The sequence below is a fragment of the Struthio camelus genome, chromosome 2, assembly GCF_040807025.1.
Source record: "Struthio camelus isolate bStrCam1 chromosome 2, bStrCam1.hap1, whole genome shotgun sequence".
Classification (NCBI taxonomy): domain Eukaryota; kingdom Metazoa; phylum Chordata; class Aves; order Struthioniformes; family Struthionidae; genus Struthio; species Struthio camelus.
In genome coordinates, this window is record NC_090943.1 from 49728057 (window position 1) to 49751778 (window position 23722).

The window sequence follows — 23722 nt, forward strand, 5'->3', positions numbered from 1 at the left end:
AAATATCCAATTAGATGAATTCAGACTGAAAATGGACCGAGATAAAATATTCAATTAGCCTGCAGCCTGACCCCACAGACTTCCAGTGATGATTCAAAGAGATGAGCTGTCTTCGTCATTCTCACCACACAGAAAGACTTTAGGGAAACTTCTCATCAGAAGAAAGCAGAAGCTAAAAACAAATCTTGGTAACAACACAAGTTACCAAGCAGACTTAAGCAAGGAAGCATTCAATAGCATCAACATACACCTAAAGACAAAGGAGAAAGAAAAATACAATAATGAATTATTAGAAATCAATAGATTATGAAGCCAAATACACAGGCACATCGCAGTTGTTTAAATAAATCACAGCTTTCAGATCATTTCGGAGTCAGAATAAGTGGGCTGTAATGGTGCCTGAGGAACTACTAAGGATCACCTTCTAGGAATACTCCTTGGGAAAAGAATCCAGCAGTACTATTCCCATTTCTTCTCAGGTCCAAACACTTGCACTAACAGATCACCCTCTCCAAGATGGGCAGGACACAGATCTGTGCACAATACCAAGTTCTCTGATGATCTGAGATATCTGGGCAGTAGGGACCGATCAACTAGACTGCCAGCTTCAAGTCATGAATTGTAGGACTAAGGCCATACAATGGCTTAGTCAGAAAGAATTTCATTACCTTTCTTTTCTGATGAATGCCTTCATCATTTCCACAGCAGACCCAATTCTTCCCCATTGGCTTTCATCAACCAAGATTTGCATGGTCCAAAGGTATTTCCAATAAATCTAGTATTTCATTAAAGACACTGTCGTAAACTTGCCGACAGAAAACGCAGGTATCATTTTCTACTATCAGCCCCATTCCGTATCTAGAAGAAAACAAGCTCTGATCTGAAAACGAATCAGAAATTTCTTCACAATGAGAGCAGTTAATTTCAAAGTAGCTGCTGACTGAAGGCAGTTTCCTGTCACCATGTCGTTTGTAATCCGATACAAAACTCTTTGCCAGAGAAAAGTCTTCATAAGGTGGTCTGCTCATCCCACTATTATCTCACTCCTTAGCAATTCATTTCGTACTTGATGTCTGTAGACCAAGTTGATAACAGGGTGAAATCATTGAAAAAGAGTAACTAGAAGTTACTCTATTCACTGACTAAGTTTAAAACAAAACAAAAAAGCTCACACTTCGCAAAAGGCCAAATATTCAATAAAAAACTTTGCAGTTATTTAAAGTAGATAATTCCTGAATCACTGCTTGAAAATTTTTAAGTATCTATGGAAATGGATATGCAATGCCAAAACCTTTGAAAACTGTTGCTGTAACACGGTTCAAACAACCATTTACATTAATCCATGCTCCCTGATGGTACAGATGCGCTTAATCTTCGAAAAGTAGGATACAATAGTTGCCTTTTCATACAGCCACAGATTAACTGAAAGACTAAAATCCCCAATGGCATAGAGAAAATGAACAGCAATTTTCAAGGTGCCTCTTCCAATAGAACAAAGGGCTTAAAATGAATCTAGCACGTGGAAGGTCCAAAAACCACAAGTAATTTTACTTGATTCAAAAATTACTTAAGTTGAAGAACTGTCCATCCCAGGGCATTGTGAAAGTTTTTTTTTTTTTTTTCATATAAAAAAATAAAATTATGATCAAGTTTATGGAAGAAAATATACCAACACTTGTTAATTTCTACAACACAAACTATTGTTTAAGAAGTCCCTGGGCTGACAGAACAGACTGGAAAGATACCTTTACATTTCCCTGATCGCATATACTTCTTTGCTGTCACCCACAGTGGTTAGACAGGCCTCAAGTCTCATTCTGCATGGCTGCTGGTTTTGGTAGTTCTTGTTTCTGATAATTAAAGTTTCGGTTCTGTCCAAATGCTACATCTATATGAGCTGAAAAGGATATATTTATTAAGTTATATATATTCTCCTCAGTGCTTTTGAAGTTATTTTGGAACAGTTCAGAGTCGCGGAACATGTCAACCCACAAACTCCCCAATTTTATGGCTTATTGGCTCTCTCCCTTCCCCTTCTGCTGTGGGCTGTAACAGCCACAGATGGATAAAATGAGAGAGACTCTAAGGTATCTAGGGAAACAAGTAGGAGAAGTCTACTTTAAGGTCTTCTCTTTAGAGCCTTCTCCCATGCTAGGAAGGGACAGGGCACTTCCTCCATCCTCCAATATGCAGTGGAGCAAAATAACGTAACATGCGCTTGAAATTGAAATCCGGAGCAGAGGCAAGCGAGGAAGCAGGAGGAGGGGAAGAAGGACAATGGAATTAATTCAGAAATAAAGCAAAAGAGAGAGCAGGACTAATAGCCAAAAAAAAAAAAAAAAAACCACCCAAATACAGGGGAACAGCAAGACTGTGTCCTGCCTGCAGCTTGATCCCTAGGTAGACAATTTAGGGTCCACATGTACTCTACAGATTGACTAGTTTAATACATTTCTAGACTAACCGGTCTCTACTGTCTTTTTAGGTAAAGGTCTGTGTGGATGTATAGGGTTAGTGGTCAAACCAAAACAACAAGCAAACAACCCCCTCCAAAAACCAAAACAAAAAACCAGAAGGGAAACCTGTTTTGATCAAAGAAAATCTGCTTCAATTTTCTAATCAAATCAAGCTGATGCTTGAATCAAATGTCACACTAGACAGCAAGTCAGTGCTTTTTATTTGAAAAGTTGCTTAGGGTTCCTACATGCTTTTGTTAAAACGCACTGAATTTCACTGACTTTGTGACTTCAGTCAACATTTCAATGAATAAACCTATTTCAATAAACAAACCTATTCATCCAATAAATGTTACCCACCCCTACTGACATGAATTTTATGCAACTACATGTTCTATTTGGTGCTGCACTATTTCTTTGCTGTGCAGTTACTTTGAATTTAACAAAAAGGTGGGGTTTTGGGTGGGGGGGAAGGGGAAGACTCCAGGTGGCTGGACAAATACACAGGGTAGCAGACACTGTATTTGCTGTCGCAGAAAGCTGTAAGAAAACAGCTAGAGGAAGCACGTTGCCACCTCATTATTTCCAAAAGTGGCTACTGTCTTCCAAAGCTGCTCTTCCATCTTCATAGCTACAGACATCACATTCAATCTGGCTACAGCGGGTTATATCACACCTCCTGATCTCACATAAATCTCCTATGACCAGATAGCTCAGCAACCTACCAAATTTCCAAAGTAACAGGGGTATTTGCCATACACAGATAACCTGTAAACAGGGCCAAGGTATTTTCTCAGAAATAGGGAATTAATGAGAATTTCAGTGCTAGCATATCTCGGATCAAGGTTGCAGTGTTATACCCAACAGACATTTATCATGCAAAAACATTTGCACTGCAGATGGGTAAAATAATCATCAGAGGGGATGAATTTATCATCATGTACCTCTGCCTATTTCCACTACCCCATTCACCCATCCACCATCCTGGAGCTTAGTCAAGTAATTAAACTCCTTGAACATGATCAAATCAATATTGAAAAACAGCAACTAAGTGATTCTAATAAATAAACAATTAAAAAAAAAAATACAACATCCTCAGCCAGTCTGCAACTGTAGCTGCCTAAAACTAAGGCCAAGAGAGCCAAAATTCAGTCCCAGATGAGCAAATTATCTTTTAGAACGTAAGGAGAGCACAACCTGGAACTCTGCTGTGTCACACCCCGTCATCTCCGGCTGGAAACGCAAACTTCATGCGAGAGAAACAGCAGGCTGCCGACCTTCCTGTGAGGCACAATATATCACTTTAACTCTAGATTGGGTGAGACAGCATTTCTGAAACAGCATTAGCATACATACCCCACGCACACATCTCTCTGTATGCGTACCTGTGCATACATGTTATTTAGGTAAAAGCCTACCCAGACGGACAGGAAGACAGCAAGCACATCTGTGCCAGAACTGGGGACAACACTGGGACCTTTCTGAGTACTTGTCCGTGTCCTGCATGTTTTCTCAATGGCTTCACAACTGCGGAGTAACGTGCCATCCTCAAAAGGCCATTCTTTTCAAAATAAGACAGAAAGAACCACATTTACAACACAAACAACAACACAAACCAAAGCTAACAAACACAATTTCTGCTCTCTGGAAACTGCTTTTATGCTACCCTACAACAGCACAAATATTTTCATTCTATATTTATATATGCGCAGGGCATAATTTACACAAAAACACACATGCACACGCAGTTCTGCAAAACTGAAAAAAAAAAAATCCTCTTTTTCCCCTCACAGACAGGATGCCATGTTTTAGTCAAAATGTTCTCAGGCAGAAACATATGCAGGTTCCCCATTTGGGGGGATTGTCTGCATCTGCACAGTAAACCCGTCGCTTGCTAGTGCCTCCAACTGACTGCCTGCACAATGCAATTCCATCGGCCTAGGCCCCACCAGCCTCACCTGCTTCTGGCACATTAGGGGCTATGCAGTCGGTCTTTGGTACCTCTCACACATTTTGACAGCACCTAATTGCAAAGCTATACAGACCACAACCTGTATCGCAGGCAGCTTCAGCCCAATTGCTCCCTGTTCAGAAATCCTGGACGTGACCATAATATGTTGTCAGTAGGCATGTTTAAGTAACGCTAGATCATTTCTAGACTTGCTGCAATCTTTGTGGAGACGTTCAGCCTGCAAGGGCTGTCAGGAATGTAGAAATTCAAGACAAATTTAGAGAGTCATTAAATCCATAGATGCAAAACTCTGAAGTGAGGGGATCGGGGGATGGAGAGGAAAGACTTATCTGGGAAAACGTGAAGTGATGTTGCACTCTACTTTCATACTGAAATAAATAGTTCCACGATAAATCTTTATGATATAAGTAGCACTGCAGGACATGAAAATAACTAAACCAAAAATCTGGAGTTCCACTCCTCTTCGTGTTATCATTCAATGTTCTCTCTGTCAAATTTACTCACTTCACCAATAGCTAGAATTTTTTTTAATTATTAGTCTGTCTGCAGCCTCAGGTCTTGCTGGATCAATGATAGTCATCAGCAGAAGATTCTTCCAGCTAAATTATATCTTCAGCTATACCTGAGTGACTCTGCTCAATTTAACTCAGGAACTGGAACTTAATTAAAAATTCTGTTGAGAATGTGTGGGCCAGAATAGGAAATGGCTCATCATGTCAAAGCTATATTAGCTCTGCAGCACTGATAGGAACATGAACTAATAAAAACTTTTTGTTCATACTAAAATGAATGCCCTAGACTTTCATTAGACACTATGACTAACTGACGTGAGATGAGGATCAGATCAGTGAGCCGATCTGTTTTGCAAGAATTATTCTGTTCACACAATCACTTTCCAAATAAAAAAAACGCATCAAATAAAGGGCATCTCAGTTACAAGTTAAAAATATATAATTTAAATCTACTTACCCTGCTCATAACAGGTCACAAAAACTGTGAAATGTACTCCAGCTTATTCAGAGAACTGAAACGGCCTAAAAGTTTTGGGTCTGTCCTTTCTAAACACAAGGATTTCTCTCATTTTGACTTTTAATCCACTGCTTGGTTAATTTCTACTATTTGAATGATTATATGCAGAGAGAGTAGCTAAATGCTCCTTTCTACATGGCTAACTACAATTACGTTCTTTAGCTAACTAGTATACTACATTAAATTTCAATTATGTGAAGACACTGATTTTGTAGCACTAGGACAATCATAAGGGATTAATTTCTACTTATAGAGTGGTTTTCTACCAGAGGCCCACCTAGTGGTTCCATGGCAGTTAACTACGAAAGGCAAGATGGCTGCCAGAAAACTTAAATTTGATATGTCGGTGCTGATCCTTCGCTGGAAAAAGTTTCAGAGGTCTCTAAGTCAAAACCATTCATTTGGAATAAAACCCCCAAAGTCTGACAGACTTGGCTGAAAATGCTAAATTAAATGACACATCAATTTACAATTTTATTTTCTGCATACACTCACAGCTAGTTTCTTTGGTAACTAACATAATCTTATTTTGAATGCTGAAGCTGTTAAAGAGCAAGGGATGAATACTGACTCAAATTAAGAGAAGATGTGGATTTGACGTGTTCCTAATTTTTACATGCTTACTTTTCAAAAAAATCTCACAGCTTTGAGCTTGATTAGCACTGACACTCAAGTGTAACTTTTAGCTAAAATAACCACTAATATTTTATTTAAAATATAACATTTATTTCTTACATTCTTCATTTGCACTTTGCATGTCTCTAGGACATCTTGTTTCCATTCCTCAATCAAATGATATCTAACATTTACCATGGGATTATAATTAAACATACAATCCATGATATAAGGCAAACTGATTAGGTAAACATATCAGTTTAAAGTACTAATGTCAACTATGAATCCAACTGCAATATTCAAAATTTGCAAATCAAACTACCCTGTCACTGAATTCCTTGCCAACTGATAATACCTTTTTTCTTCCACAGCATTTTTCTCCTTTAGACAGGAAAGCATTTTATAATGGTCACTATCATTATCTCTGCTATTATATAGCTTTTATGAAACAAGAGTGCCTAAAGGGAAGAGCTTTTTATCACTTTATTCTCTTACCATCTTCATTTTTAATCTAGACTCCAAAGAGGAGAAGTTCAAAATATCATTAAGGGCCTGGTTCCAAGTGTGTTAGAGTTAATGGAAAAACTCCCCCCAATCGTACAAGATTTCGCCACAGGCTTCAAATCACTTTTTCTCTTTATTGCACTTGCTGTTTGAACTTTACCTGAGCTTCACTATGCCATCCCTAAAGCATCAGAAGAATCATTTTGACTTTATTAGATACTCACCTCAAACCACTGGCCATGGGATTGCATTTTAAGGATGACGCAAGGATCTGGTTTTGAGAGGGCATCCCTGTCCGATATGCCTTTGCACGCAACTCGCAGCTCCACTTTAGTCAGGCATGGGCTGTTAAAAATTCCCAGGGTATTGGCTGCTGATTCATAGATGTTGCTCATTTTCTTCATTCCTTTTTCTGTAAGGAGAGAAAGGGCCCATTAAGAACAACGTACACACAGTACCTTCCTTTCATGGGGAAACTAATAACAGTGTTCTGGTAGCCAACGGGATCCATAACTGTGAACAAGATCCAGAGCAAAAGGAAAAAAAAAAAAAAGCAAAAAACAAACAAACAAAGGAATGCCTATGAAAGAAAGAAATACATCATCACCATCTTTCACATGTAGAAATAAGCCAACTTAGGATAAAACTTTCCATCATGCCCCACAACTCTGGGGGTGAACTGCAACTTCAGTTTACAGCTCTGTTCCTGCTTTTACAGCCACATTTCCCCAGGCCAAAGGGCAGACAGTAATTCTGAACTTCTCCTGATCAGTACCTTATTGCAGTAACGAGGTTTAATTAAATTGGTTCAGCACTCCTACAATCTGCTTTTATTTCTCTGTACTCCACCTAAAAAGTACACTTCATCTTCACAGAATCACAGAATCGTTTAGGTTGGAAGGGACCTCTGGAGATCATCTAGTCCAACCTCCCTGCTCAAGCAGGGACCTCTAGAGCACATTGCCCAGGATCGCGTCCAGGCGGGTTTTGAATATCTCCAGCGAAGGAGACTCCACATCCTCTCTGGGCAACCTGGTCCAGTGCTCAGTCACCCTCACAGTCAAGAAGTTTTTCCTCAGGTTCAGATGGAACCTCCTGTGGTTCAGTTTCTGCCCATTGCCTCTTGTCCTGTTGCTGGGCACCACGGAGAAGAGGCTGGCCTCATCCTCTCGACACCCCCCCTTCAGACACTTGTACACGTTGATGAGATCCCCCCTCAGTCTTCTCTTCTCCAGGCTGAACAGGCCCAGCTCTTGCAGTCTTTCTTCATAGGAGAGGTGCTCCAGCCCTCTAATCATCTTGGTAGCCCTCCGCTGGACTCTCTCCAGGAGTGCCATGTCTCTCTTGTACTGGGGAGCCCAGAACTGGACACAGTATGCCAGGGGAGGCCTCCCCAGGGCTGAGTAGAGGGGCAGGATCACCTCCCTCCACCTGCTGGCAACACTCTGCCTAATGCAGCCCAGGAGACCATTGGCCTTCTTGGCCACAAGGGCACACTGCTGGCTCATGTTTAACTTGTTGTCCACCAGCACTCCCAGGTCCTTCTCGGCAGAGCTGCTTTCCAGCAGGTCAACCCCCAGCCTGTACTGGTGCATGGGATTATTCCTGCCTAGGGGCAGGACCTTGCACTTGCCTGTGTTGAACTTCATGAGGTTCCTCTCCGCCCACCTCTCCAACCTGTCCAGGTCCCTCTGAATGGCAGCACAGTCTTCTGGTGTGTCAGCCACTCCCCCCAGTTTAGGATCATCAGCAAACTTGCTGAGGGTGCACTCTGTCCCTTCCTCAAGGTCATTGAGGAATATATTGAACAAGACTGGTCCTAAACTTTATCTTACCTAAACTTTATTTTGCCTAAATCTTACCTAAACTTTTTGCATAACTCCAGGAGGAGAAGGACCTCTTCAGATCAAACTTAAATTCTAAAATGCATTTCACTACTTCCACACTTGCCACAGAACATTACCTCCCCTGTCGCCAAGCAAGTAGCTGAGATTGATGGTCTAGGCGGGAGGGCAGGAGAGATGCTGGCAAATGTTGTTACGCATTGTCTGCTCTTTTGGGTCAGGAATCACAGTTACTTGCATGAACGCACACAGCTGAAGCAGCGCAAACCCCCTTGCACTTCATCAGAAACACCACCACCACAAATCTTGCCCTTCAAGCCTTTGCTCCCAACAGAAGAGCAACAAAGGACTTTTTAACAGTGCTTATCAAAATCGCTGTACAATCATACTTGTATCAATAAGGAATACTGGGACACTAATTTGATCACTCATTCTGAGCTTCATAATCTGATCCCTAAAAATCCTTCCCTTAATATGAGGCATATTACCTCTATCCTCTCCTTTCTCTAAAAGGAAGAGCTGCAAAAAAGTAATTTCACACTTTTTATAGGACAGATTTATGTTAACAGATTACTAACTGGTTTTCTTTGGCCTATTTAAATTGTCTACACTGTCTCCTGTACAACATCCAATTCTCAGAGGTTAATGGTTTCTTAGAACTGTTTTGATAAAAGCGAACCTCTAGCAATTTGGAAACGAAATTGAAATAGTCCTTCCCTGACTCTGAGAAGCTGGGGAGGGGGGAACCACCCACCACCTTGAAAATACACAGTGTCTCTTTTAATTATAAAGGCAAAACTAGAATGATCTTCTTACTTTGAATTTAGAAGTAAGTGGCAATACCATGTGGAACTCTAAAAAATACAAATAAGCTTTAGGAACATCTAAGAAATACAGATAAGCTTTAGGAAGATAAGCTCGAATGATGAAACAGATCTGCTTTCCTTGCAGATGAGAGCACATTGCCCGTTTAAAACAATTCTTCAAATCAGTACTTTTTTTTTTCCCCCTCCAATCCAACACAGAGCTTTACTATATGATCATGGCTCTGATGCAAGAGACCTCAGATTGTTGAGTTCTCTATGGTTCTAAGTCAAACAGGTGTGGATAGACTCTAATCATTCTTTCTAGCTCAGATCTACAGGCATGTAGCCTCAAAAAGTAAAACAGGCTTCCTTGGCATATGAGACTCCACCATAGTACCTTATGAGACCTTTTGAGACACCACCATAGTACCTCACAGCCTAAAATTTTGACAGCCTCCTTCAGCCCTTCCCAATACCTGTAAATGCTACCTAAATTATATTCCCTTTTATTTACCACTACAAAAGAAACATGACCAGGAAAGAAAAAAGAAAAGAAAAGCAACCAAACAAACAAAATCTTAAGCAAAAGTTGGAGCAGATATTGTAATTAGGTCATGTTATAGAACCCAAAGAGTGCATTCAACTTCTACACAGGAATAAACCAGCTTAACTTCTAAAATAGATTTTTAGTTAAGACTCTTGACGTTGCATACAGACCAGCACCTCTCAATGTCTTTTACATGGTGGGGAACATCTTGCACAGGGTTATTCATTTCAGTGCTGGCAAGATCACGGTCTTCATTTGAAACCAAGGGCAAGCACAGGGGACCCTGTGTCCACTCAAATCTGAAGCGCTCAGACAGGATCATAACTTGAGAAGCACTGCTCTGCAGCCAAGACGGGCTTGACATCCGATGCATCAACTAAGCACCACAATCAAATGTACAGAAAAAGTGCTACCACAAGTGACAACTCAAAACAGCGTTTAGGAGAATGGTATTCTTCTGCATGTTGCCCTCCCCTCCCACCATGGAGGGAAATCATTAAGATGGTAGTAGTTATGACAGAGTCACTCAATGCTACTATTTAGCTAAAAATTGCAGAGAAAATTATACGTATTTTGCTAGCAATCATCATAAGTCTGTTTTTTCATCTATTTCTAATATATCCATGATATGTGATGTTACCTAAGTTTCCACCTATTCAGATTACAAAAAGAGCATTAGAAGCCAGAGGGATGGGGGAAGGGGAGGGATTATAGCCTAATTATTCATCAGACTATAATCCCATTTCCTTCAAAAAGCTGCTCAACCACCTCATCCCACACATTTACAAGACATTTTTACAGGCTGCCCTTTCCGAATTGAAATTTATTCAAAAATTGGGTTAATTCTGTCTCATGCACATCTTATATCATTAATGAAATGTCATCCTTTGTGCAGAAATGGGCTGGTGATATAATTAAACCGGATGATTTCAACACTAAAGAGAAGGGGGGTGGGGGGAGGGAAGTAGCCGAATGAGAGGGAGAGATGTATTTTTCTTCCTCCCACAATAATTATATACTGTTTTTTTTTTGGAATGGCGGGTAAGTATAAAATTATATTTCTTTTTATCACTACAGTGCTTACTTTAGCTTTTACAAGTTCTAAATTTATCAATAGAAAAGATCAAACCATAGCCTTATTCTTCTGTCCTATTATATTCTTCTTTTAATATAATCACCAGCTTGGGCTGTTGTACTGATGTCACATTACCAGGAAGCTAGGGAAAAATAGATTTCGAACCTACCAAAAGTAGCTCAAAAAAGTATTATTTTTACATAAACTTAGACAAAGATTGTGCAAGAAGCTTGTTGTCAATTATCCAGCTACACTACTGATGGAGGAATAAATTACAGTATTTGTTTTTCCTTACTACAAACTCTTCCCTTTTCACTTCATTAGTATCTTGTTATTCTTTCTATGTCCACACGGTTTTTCTGTTCACTAATTAAAAATTATATCTCTGAGGGAGAAGGGATGGAGTAGATACGAAAGTAAATGAACTAAAAGATAGGTCACATACTACTGAACTTTCTAGTTCACCGCCGCATACTTTTTTAATTCTTCTTGAAAACAGGAAAAGTATCTTTATCTGTATAGGCTACCCACATTTCACTCCCACACAAATTTATTAGCCAGTGTTAGACTGCACAGAACAAGGAGGTAAGAATGAGCCTTACCTTTTCACCTTTCAACAGTGAAACAACAAGGAAGAAGGCAGTACCACTTGTGAGAAAAAAAAAAAAGTTTTGCTGTCTTAAAGTATACTGCGCTGAAACATAAACTCGTACCACGCTAACAAAAAAAAGTGTGAGACACCTTGATAGCGCCACGCACTCTATGAAATACAAAGGAAAAGTGAGGATTTTGGAAGATGGTCCCAGGCTCTCAGAAATATTCCATATCTGAGAGATTCAGAACTCATTTATTAGAAACTGCATTCTTTTAACTTTTTTTTTTTTTTGGTAAGAGATTTGGAAAAAAACTGTTGCAGGTGGGACTCAATCTGAGGATTAATTTACACCTAGAAAGGAATAACCACATGCACCAATACAGACTGGGGACCAACTGGCTGAGAAGCAGCTTTGCAGAAAAACCACCTGAGAGTCCCAGTGGACAATAAGTTGACCATGAGCCAACAAAACACCCTCTGTGGCAAAGAGGGCCAGGGGCGTCCTGGGTTGCACTGGGCAGAGCACTGGCAGCAGGTCAAAGGAGGTGATCCTTCTGCCCTGCTCAGTGCTCGTGCTGGAGCACTGGGTCCAGTGCTGGGCTCCCCAATATAAGAGAGACGTGGAGCTACCTGAGCAAGTCCAGTGAAGGGGCACTAAGATGATTAAGGGCTTGGAGCATCTCTTATATGAGGAGAGGCTGAGAAAGCTGCAACTGTCTACCCTTGAGAAGAGACTGCTCAGAGGATTTTTTTTTTTTTTTAAATTAATTATAAAGGTGATTCAAACACCAGAACAGTTTGCCCAGAAAGGGTGTGGAGTCTCCATCCTTGGCGATGCTCAATATCCTATTAGACACAACCCTGAGCAACCTGCTCTATTTGATCCTGCTTTAAGCAGGAGAGTTAGACTGGACAATTCCTAGAGGTCCCCTCCAATCTCAACTGTTCTGTAATTCTGTGAATAAGCAGGAGAATCAAACTGATAACCTTTTAGGGCCTCTGATGTTTTTTTTTTTTCCCCTCCTGTGCTTACCACAGGTGTATACTAATCTATGACTTGGGCCCCTTGGCTCTGAAACCATACAGAAAATCACAAGAAAGCCATGGGGACAAGCATTTCTGGCAACTAGTAGAGCTATATGGGCTCTTATCCTTAGATATTTCATTATAAGCAGTAGCCTAAACTTCTGACCGAAGCAAATAACTGAATCACACTGAAAAACAGTATGACACACTGGCCAACTACGTCTCTCTCCTCTCACAGGGACTGAATGGCTTAAGAAAGTAGACTCTTGTAACGCCTATAAAGGTAAGGATCTCTGATCTGAAATACAAACAGTACGTGCTTCTGCTCTGAGATCTAGAAGTCTTGAATTCAGGCCACACAAGTGATTTCATCCACCTTGTTACAGAACAGTGGCCCTCACCAGGGTTTGGGGAACCTCACCACAGAATTTTAAGTGGGCTTCATAGGTTCGCCTTGAAATAAATCTAATATTATCTGAAGCCAGATTTCAAACTTTCCCCTGCCTGCTCTATCATTTTGCTCTCCTACACACGCACAGCCTCAGAAAGTGTATTTGTAAGCTTCTCTATAGCGTTTTCTGAAGACTCAGGGAAACACGTCCACTCAGCCTTGCCTTCAGTTCAGATAATTAACGAGTAGAGAATGGGAAAGATGCTGCAATTAAAGACAATAACTGGTACATTCTGCATGGGGAAACAGGGCTTGTTACTTAGAAACCTGTACTCCAGATCAAAGTACAAGCAGATGGATTTTGAGGTTGGAGGTTTCCTGTTACCATATGTTGAGGGCTATGTCTGAATCATTTGTTTTATTGGCTCCCCAGTAGAGAAATGAAGGAATTATAAGGAGCCGATAGCATCTGTATGCTTCTGCACTAGTAAACACCAAGACTCCACTTCTGAATAGCTAAATGATATTTACAGTCTACGCAGCAGTGGGAAATACTAATGGTAGGGCTGAATGAGGTAAGATCTGCAAATAAACCCCTCCAAATTAGGGTAACACCTAAAAGCAAGGAAAGTTGTAGCATTAACTGCTCCCTACTTATAATTATATGTAAGAGAGACATTCAGCCTTCAGAATAAAGGAGCAGCTGAACTCTCTAAATAGAGGGCTTTGAACTTATAGTTTGTGGATATTCAAGGGTTTATGGTCTTGTAAAATCAAATATGAAAAGCAAGTCTGCTGTCAGCAGATTAAAATTCATAAATTAGGACTGTAAGTTTCCACTGGAAAACATTTACTGCTCCACAGATCGAAAGAGATTGAAACCTACTTTTCTACACTATTAAGAATTTCAATTCTTGCAGCACTAGAAACAGAATTTTCTCTAGCTTTCTTCTAGAGTCTCAATTTGTGTTAGAACTAGCAAAATCAAAAGTAGTCACAGTCATTTTTTTAGGTGCAATCAGTAACTTGAATCGGTAAGGAGGATCTGAATAAATAAAACGCAATTTCTAAAAGCATATACTAAACTTTCTTACAGGGTCTGATCTGAGATCCACAGAAGTCAGTGGGAAAATAACCCACTGCTTTCAATAAAGTGGTGTTGTTTGGTGGTTTCCAGCTCCAAAGGATCACGTCTTTTCCCTGTGTATTTTATCATTTAGCAACACAGTAACAAAAAATAATCATCAGCCACAGAGGCTTCCAACATGTCAGACTGTCTCTTGGGACCTGAACCACATTTCACTAAACATACCCACTGGCTTCAACATATGTTTCTCAGGCCTTGGAGATTTTCTGTGCTTCTACCATATCTCCCGCTATGAAGCAAAACTAACTTACACAAAATACAGCAATAGGAAGATTTATTTAAAGAAAAAAAAAAAGAATGAGACTATGGTGGACAAATTTAAAAAGGTTACTCTGTTTAGTTACCTGTTCAACTCCAGCAGAATATAGGCCAACTACCCTTTTAGGGAATGACTGTCAGTGGAGATCAATCATCATTTTTCTTTGAGAAGCTTTATGTGATTGGGAATTCCCAGTCTCACTGAATTACTCTGTCAGCTTACTCATCAAGGTTTCCTTAGTTGTAGAAAGCAAAGCCTATTCCTTAACGTTCATCTTCGTGGTTGGAGAATAAGCTTTGCGCAAATAGGTAAAGGTGGGAAGACATGTTGCACCAGACTACAGGCTCAGGAGGTTCTGATTCAACAAGCTGATTAAAGTAATATACCATGAGCTTACTCACAGACTTGCTAAGACACCAAGCTGGCACAGGACTTCAGATAGACAAGGAAGAGCCCAGAGTAATAGCACAGAAAGCAGACATCTTTATTGCAGATATATACCAGTGATTCAGAATCATTGATCAACCACAGATATTAATGTTCATTGTCCTCCATTTTCTCCGTAAAGCAAGATCTTTTTCACCGTAACGTTTTCTGAAGATCTCAGAAGTGACCTCCTAAGATTATTTTTTATATCTACCTCAGGAAACTACATCATATAAAATAGTGACTTCTTTGCCAAGGATTTGTCTTTGCGATTTCTTAAACTGCTTTAAAAATCACTCTTCTATTCAGCACGCATTAGGAATCAGACTCTGGAAAAATCTGCTATTTGGACTGAAATTTTAGAGGCAATAGGAGAAGAATGGACAGTAACTAGGGAAGGACATTAAAGTTGGAATGTGTTGGAGTATTTTGGTTTCTTCTGCACAGGTATTTTAAAGGCTTTTTCCATTACTGCCTTAAGTATCAGCAAATACTTGAGCTGCTCAACACTTTGGCTTCCTTTGTAGTCTGGACAGGAATTAAACCTTTAAGGAGCTGAGAAAAGAAGGTTGGGGTATGATCAGACAGTCACAAGCAATCATGCTAACATATATATGTGTGTGTGTGTATGCATGTGTGTGTGTGTATATATAGATGTATAAGTTGTTCCACGCCACAGGTTACTTTATAGTCAGCTACAGTTTATTAATACTAGGTTGACTATTAATTAAACTGCTTTCACATGATTTTTTAAGTCAGAAGAAAGCCCTGGGGGTCACCTAGTCCAGCCTCCTGCTCAAAGCACAGCCAACTTGAACATCAGATCAGGTCGCTCAGGGCCCCATCCAGCCGAGTTTTGAGCACTTTGAGTGACAGAGATCCCACAACACCTCTGGACCACCACTGCACTGTTTGACCAACCTTACTGTGAAGGATTTTTTTCCTTATGTCTGATCTAAATTCCCATGTTGCAGCTGTGACCACTGCTTCTTGGTCTTTCTCTGTGCACTTCTGGATAGTGTTTCATCCAACTTATTCTCACTAACAATCACTATCTTAAAAACATAACTCAATTACCTATCTTTGACCAACCCACAGGCTCCTGATAATCAGACGTATCTCTATTCACTGCATAAGACTTTCCTCCTAAAAGTAATAAAAATTAATTCTTGGCAGCATCAGCTGCCATATAAATTGCTACAGAAGTTTAAATGATCACAGCTAATAAAGACAAAATGCCAGCTGTCAAAATTAATTTGAATATGAATTACTATATAACGAGAAGTCCATAGGTTAGCTAGACCCTTCCAAAGGATAGTTCATGCAATGAAAAATATGATTTTTAGCCCTTCCCTTTGATTCTCTGGCTCATACAACAATTAATGAGGATTATTTAAAGTTATACCTATGCAAATTTGAAAGACCCCATTCAGAAAATAAGCAATAATAACAAATTCAGAAAGGAAGGGAGATCTGGAGAATCCCCAGCAGTGTTTCTTTGAACGAGACAGATGCGATGGCGTAAGTAATTTGGTCGGACAGAGGAGGAGAAGGTCCAGAACAAAGCACCAGCAGTGGAAATGGAAATATACACACACAGACAGTTCAAAAGGACTCGTTACCATAGACCCAGCTGGATCAGTTACAAGGGGATAAGGAAAAGTCACTGGAAAGAAATTGAGACATCTAATATATGACAGAACAACATACAGAAGCATTCCTCAACTGTACAACTTCATTTCAGTAAAAAGGGGGGAGAAACCCCCACAATAACTGAAGCACTGAAGGATGTCTGAACATGCTCAATTCTAAATGCTGTGAGTAGTCCCGATGAAGTCAGTAAGCTCACATAGTGTAATGCACAGCATCTTTCAGAGTTAGCAGCTAAAATAAATATTTTCTATTATTAGAAGTGCAAATCTAAGACTCTCCCTTGTTCCTTTACCATACAGGTAATGTTATCAGTCACCTCTTACTCCTCAAAGCTCCCACTGTCTTCCGTCTTACAGTGCGGTAATATGCTGGAGAACAGAAAACTAGAATTCGTTAATATGAAAGACAGAAGACTGAACAGATAGAGAAGACCAAAATAACTTCCCAGGCGGATGAACACACGCAAAGTCCTACACTATTGGGAAGAAGTACTGATACTTTTGAGTGGACAGGTGGTATAGCTTTTTCATATAACTAACTAAAGTCTGCTTTATTTACATTCATTGGATTTGCACCATTCACAGGGCATCTGCAAGGCAAGTTTACAGAAAGCTTGTGGATAGGGGATAGGTATTTTGTAGTGTTTATAAAACTATACATTTTAGGACACTGGGGTGTCTTAATATGATAACTGAGCATGAAACTAGCATATTTTGTCTAAGAAAACATAAAGCAAAGTGAGTTCTTTTATTAATTTCACTTCTATTTTCAAAGTCATTAGAGTTGATTTTCTAGACCCTTTTCTCACAACCATAGGTGTTAACAACGTATTTTAAAAAAAAGTGAGGAGAGAAATGCCAAAATGCTTATTATCCTATAATAACATGATTCCAAGAGCTGAGGATTTATGAACAGTACTGAATAACATGAAGCTCCAGTAAAATTTAGCTTGCCAAATAAGTAAATGATACGCGTACTAGCTAGGCTACTGGGTCTCAGGCCTCTGCTGTACTGCTATTTGGATGATTTTTACCAAGGTAGCTGTAAGCACAGGGGCAAGGTATTGCTATATGGAAAAGTTCAGGACCATTGGACCCAGTAAAAAGAACATACTGAGGACTTGTCTCAGCATGACTGCACAGTTTCACAAAAAAATAACTTATCAAATGTAAACACAGGGTCTAAATTGTAAATATGTATTCGCAGACCACACCTGAGGTCACATCATCATCTACACCCCTATAAAATGCCTTTGAAATGACAATGCTCTACTATCCACTTTGCAAAGGCACACTGACTACCAACTACAGGAAAATGAAGAAGCGATTTGAGTTCCTCAGTTATACCCAATTACGCTGAAGTATGTATACAAACACATATAATGCTTGGAAGAGTTTATCCATTTACCAATATAACATATTGCAAACTGCTCATTTTAGTCAACAGATGGCTATAACGGCTTTTCCTGCAGCATAAAAATGATCCTACAAGAGAAGCTGGTTTCTGCTGCTAATCCAAAGATAGGAACATCAAGAAAAAAAGTGAGGAAGAACTTCCCGTTTATCATTCAGTTTCCGCATGCCAACAGTAAGTAGAGCTACTGAAAGTTGGCTCAAGGCCTCTGAGCAACATGAGCAAAACTGAATTTTGTTGGCTACTGAAGAATGTTCCTGGGACCAGGCTCAGCCTAAAACCAGGACAGCGCCTTAAAGTCAAAGTTGCTGCGACTGTCAGGTAGGAGAGGAGCCAGGGAAAAAGTGACGGATAACTGCTGTGAGGAGTCGGTCCCCCTCTCTCACTTCACAGTACTTGCTCCACCAACACGCTTGCCTCATCTTTCAGCAACAACTAAAAGCCCTACAGCTCCCCCAGCCTCCAGTACACAAAAAGCAGCCTGCCTGCCTGCCCCGAGAGGGCTGCTGTCCTGGGCAATGGCCTGCTTTGCCTATTGACTAGAGTCACCCACCAGACTTAGGCCAAGCACACACTGCCACTGTTGCAGCTAAATCAGTTGGGGATATGAACGCACAGCAGCTCCAGCTGTGGGCACAAGAAAACCCTAAAGGAGAAGCAGCTCTGCCAGTCCAGTTGTACTTTTATTCAAAGTATTCATTTCTTTTCTGGATTTGTTTCCACTAGGTTTGTCTGACTGTCCACTATGGAGCTTTATCTGTGTCCTTCTAGGACTGCCTCAAAATCACACTAAAGCCATTCTGCTGTAGACTCAGTCTCCTAAAAGGCTGATAGCTATTTTTGGTACCAAATCAATTTGTAGAAGAATTGCAGTATGTTGCCAGCTCCAGTTTCTGCAGTGCCAAATGGTGCACCAGTGGTGCCAGTGCCTCTCTATTTCTGTGCTAGGGTGTCCGCACCGTGCAGCACAAGTGCCCTAGGTTCTGGCTGCGGTAGCTGTAACGTGCTGAGGTGCACGATCCAGCCTCATACAGATTCTAATGTGGGTTGTGGAGGCAACACAGCTTTGTCGGCAATATGTTATAGCGCAGCTACTTACTCTCAACACAGGGCCAAGGCTTTGGCTTAATGCCAGTTTTGGAAATAAGTTTTAGTAACCCAAGTCACCAGGAGTTTTCAAATAATTCTCTCTCCCTCCAGATTTCTCAGGACATGAGAAACATCATTGCTGCCAACTACTAGTACAGATACAGATGAGAAGAAAATAAGGTACTCGCAATGTCTTTTTAAATTTTTTTCCATAGCAGGATTGTCTCTTAAGCTCTTCTGAAAGGAACCTATGAACATACACAGCAACTATGCTTTCCTGGTGAAACGTGAAGGTCACCATCAACCTTTGCTAGCATATTCTGACAACAAAAGGGTAAAATAATTGAGCTCTGCTGGTTATTATGGAGTTTGTGTTCTTGCGTGTGCATGTGGTGGGGGTAGGGGGACGATACTGTATTAGTTCCTAAATAATGCACACAGAAATAAAGTAAAATCCAATAAGGAGGTTTGTCATCAGTATTGACAGAAGTTCCACTGCCAACAGCCACACAAATAACAGCATAAAAATTGCTAATCTTGGCAACGCTACCTAGTAGGAGAACATTTCATCAAGTTCACATTAAGCAAACAACACCTCTAAGATTTAGTCACATATAGCACAGGGTTTCACCTACATTCATCTGTCTTTAACAGATAAAGTGAGCCACCCACTGCAGCTGCTAGCTAAAATAACAGTGAGAAAGCAGTCCCAATAACTCCAAAGTGATGGCACTCAACTGAGAAGAGATACAAGAGGCTGGTGTTCAAATCCCAGCCAGATGTTCCCACTTCACAATAATTGCAATGGTCAGATTATCTAAAGACATGGTGCTCTATGAACTGAAAGTTTAAAGGCATTCTTGGGTTCTCTCTCCAAACCTGTTAAAGCTGGTAAATCCCATCACAGCTGCTCTGTAGAAACTCATTTATCTGCTATTGTAGGAAGTGTAAGGATAGAAAATTTTCAACCAGCAACCAGTCTTTAGTTGTTCAAAAGATTCTTTTGCATCAAGCACAAGAGGGAAAATAATATAAAAGGATCCATTACAAATCAGATAAAGTCCACTGCATTTCATTCAAGGATTTATCTTTATTTCTATGGGAACCGGAAACATTGTGCATTGTGTTGTGGAGCTGCTGGGCTCTAATATTTTTAAGTGTGTACCTTCTGTGAAGTGCATTTGAGGAGTTTAAGTTACTTACTGTATTAAAACAACGTTCCTTGAAAAGAAAGAATATATACTCTTTAGAATCACCAAGACATTTTCTCCTGCACTGACAAAACAGTAAGAGAGCCCAAAATCTGTGTAAATTTAGTTTAAAAGTGAATGTTATCTTCAACCAGCTGACAGGAAAGGGACCCTTCTATACATTTCACCGAGATGACTGCACTCACCACTCTGGACACTAATTCCACTGGATTCTTTGCACTTTTGTTAAATACAGAATGAATTCTGCATGATACAGCAAGAGCACTGTGGATGCTCAGTAAATATTTTGCAGTGAAAATATACTCTGAGAAAGAGAGAGCAGAGTACTATACAAGCTCTGAAGAATATACCCTCAGACAATACATAAAACCCTTGGCTTTCCGTGGAGAAAGGACAAATATGGTTGATCTCCAAATAGAAATGTATCACTTTCCTATACTGCTGATAAACACACACACACAAAACGGTTGCAAAACATCAGGGAGACTACACAGACAAGGAATAGTAAAAGCAGACTACCATAAAGTAATAGTCCATATTCACCAGGTGAATACGGAAAGAAGACAACCTTGACCGTAAGGATAAGCTGCAGTAGCATAAGCAAAGGGTAGAGAAAAGAAAACAAGCATTTTACTTGAGCACAACCATAGGCAGATGTCCAAGCTGCCGGTTGTTTGAAACAACAGAAACGGTTAGAAGTTCTATAAGCCTCAATAAGAGGGCCATCAGTACTTTACTTACAAGTGATGCTTAGAGTTCTGGAAAAAATAAAGGCGCAAAGCCAAACTGCAACATCTGGTTGTGTCTGCCATTCCCTCCATGCGGGCTGTACGCCCTGCACATGACTGAGAGGAACTTCTACCAGCACACTCTTGTCCTCACCCCCCAAAAACAGAAACACTGACACAAGCCTGCCCAGAATCCTTGTGCTCATGGAGAGATTGACATTTCCAAAGACATGCTGGATAAGAGTAGAAGCCCACAGAGAAGTCTTGGTAGACATTCTATGACGCAAAAGAAAGCTTGTGATGAATAAACTGGACCCACAAGAGCTGCCGAGAACTAAAGAAAACACAAAACAGAACATGCTACAGCCTGATCACTGCTAAGAGCATAAAGCAATTTCTTCCCTCTTTAAGTAGTTACATCTGCTTTTTAACTTGAAATCTAAAAGAAAAGCCATCAGGCACTACACATATCTATTTCTGGAATTAGCCAACGTGCATACTGACACTAACCAAAATACCACACTGTAGAAACACTGATGTAGCCACGTGATCTAGGACTGTTCTTTCAACACTCCAAATATTCAACATATTTAAAACATGTTCTGTGTTTATCTCTGTCTTACCCCTGATCTGCATCGATCCGGTGCAGGTAGGTCCAATGGTCAGAGATTTTTTTCACGACATTTCAAGAATGGTGTTGTCATAATTTCACATAATTACTTGTTTGATGCATGAATATGCTTCAGTTTACACAAGTGCAAAGGGAATCTAGACAGAAGAGATGTGAAAGGCTTTTATGAGTATGCAACCCAAGGTCTCAATTTCCTCTTTCTTTCCCCCAGTTCCTCTGTGTTAGCAGAAAATTTGGTTTGTCTTTTCTTGACTGTTGCCAGCACTCCCAACAGGCAAAGCTGCTCAAAGGGGAGGAGAACAAACAAGAAACCCAGATGACAGCTAAAGAGCATGGTTTTTGTAAATGCATATATCCCCACAATATCAAAAGTGTATTTTCAATAACAGATCTTTAAATGCGTCAATGTCCTAGTAAACATTTTCTTCCCTTTCTTCTTCCGATAGATCTGTGCTACTCAAATCCAGCCCTGGGCACCTATGGAAAGATGTACTAAAAAGTTCTAAAACCTTTCAAAAATATCTGTCCTTCTTGTACCCTCTTGCTTTTTCATCAGTCATAAGCACTGTCTGCCAGTTGCAAACATTACAGCAATTCAGATCCGTCCTGCTGAACGACGTATGACATTCTTTATGTTGTGGAGTAAAGATGCAAATTTTACTTATTACTTCCACCCCTGCAAGAACAAGGGTTATACAATAACCAGGTGTTCAACTGCTGCTGCATCAAGTCTTTAATGAGAGACTGAACATGCAGTCGCATCATTTAGTGCTTTAAATTGCTTCAGCTTTGGAATAAATACTCAACAAAGACTGAAATGGAATATTAAGTTAGTGTAATTTATCATGGTAATTTGCTGATGTGTTATATGAAAATCATTTCTATACTTCACTGAAGAATTCTTCAAATGATTCACTTGTGTAATATGTTATTAAATGAAGCACATAAAGAGGGACATTTTAAACATTAACTTAATGGAAGGTAGAAAGAGTACAAACAAAGATTTAATACTTACAGGAGGAAAATTCTACTTCTTATCATGAGACTTAGCTCAAGCTAGAAAACCTGGCATGAACGTAAATCTCCTAGTTGAACTTTGTGCAGGATCTTAATTTCCCCTTGTCAGGAACACGGGCACTTCACGATGTTAAGAAAACTGTTGCAGTCAAGTGATTACTACAGCATTTTTTTTTTTTAAGCTAGTACTTCAGATACGGCGTTTCAACTTGCTTTTTCCATTCTCCCTTTTTTTCAGCTTCTGAGCAGTTTATGTTCTCTCCATCTGTGCCAAGTACTTTACTACTATCTTTCCCACCTTAGGTTTGTATCAAGGTAACACTTCTATACAAGACAAGTTTCCTAAGATAAATCTCAGAGCAGCCTGAATATACCTACATCATGTTAGACAGTAATATTCCAAAGGAACTCTTTAATTCTCAACCAATAACACCTGATATGGTAGCACTTTTCTACCACCTTCTCAGAAAAAGTTATGTCCAAACTATTGCACTAGATCTTCTCTCTACTTAATGCATAGAAATTGTCTCATAGTCATAGAGTAATTTAGGTCAGAGGGGACCACTGGAGGTCTCTATTTCAACCCCTAGTTCAAAGCAGGTCCACGTAGAGCAGACTGCTCAAGGTTCAGTTGAGCTCTGAGTGTCTCCAAGGATGGAGATCCCACAGCCTCTCTGGGCCTCCGCTCCCATGTGTGGCTGCTCTTCCTGTGAATAACTTAATGGAATTTCCCTTGTTGCAACTTGTGTCTGTTACCACTCATTTTATCACTGCACTTCCAAGAAGAGTCTGCCTCCTTCTCTGTACCCTCCCATCAGGTGACTGATGACAGCACTAAGACACCCCCTCACCTCCTTTTTGCCGCCTTCTCTTAAGATTGAACAAACCTCATCCTCAGATCCTTTCAGGGCTCCCTGGAACTTCACCGACTTACACGACAGAGGTATATCAGAAGAACATGTCTGGTTAACGCGGTTAAAGCAACTTGGGATAAAGAAGGAAAAGGATCACCGCCCTTTCCTGTATGTTATGGGCAGAAGACAGGGTTTAGAAGACCACAGACACCTTAATGCATGCATGCATGAAGCTGTTTACAGGATACCATTTGCAATGCATGACAACTTTGGTTGTCAAACAAAACTGCGCGCTCTGAACATCTCTCATCAACACATTGCCTACAGAGTAACTATTAATACAGAGACAAACATCTTTTATGGGGATGCAGTACTTCCCATGCATTCCTTCAACGGACACTCAGGAAAGGTAAAACAAATAAACGTGGGTTTAT

At 40.1% G+C, this 23722-nt stretch overlaps 1 protein-coding gene across 3 annotated transcripts in view; it reads right to left on the minus strand.

Annotated features, from left to right (window-relative positions):
* The window catches only part of CPNE4 (copine 4), a 230097-nt gene that overhangs the window by 176428 nt on the left and 29947 nt on the right, over positions 1-23722 (minus strand). For 2 of the 3 annotated variants that reach the window (XM_068935605.1, XM_068935604.1), the window contains exon 2: positions 6801-6988. In XM_068935605.1, the coding sequence (XP_068791706.1) occupies positions 6801-6980 (180 nt within the window). In that variant the 5' untranslated portion in view covers positions 6981-6988. Of the gene's footprint in view, positions 1-6800; positions 6989-21409; positions 21555-23722 lie in introns of those variants that run through there. The other variant, XM_009687853.2, reaches the window with a different exon arrangement.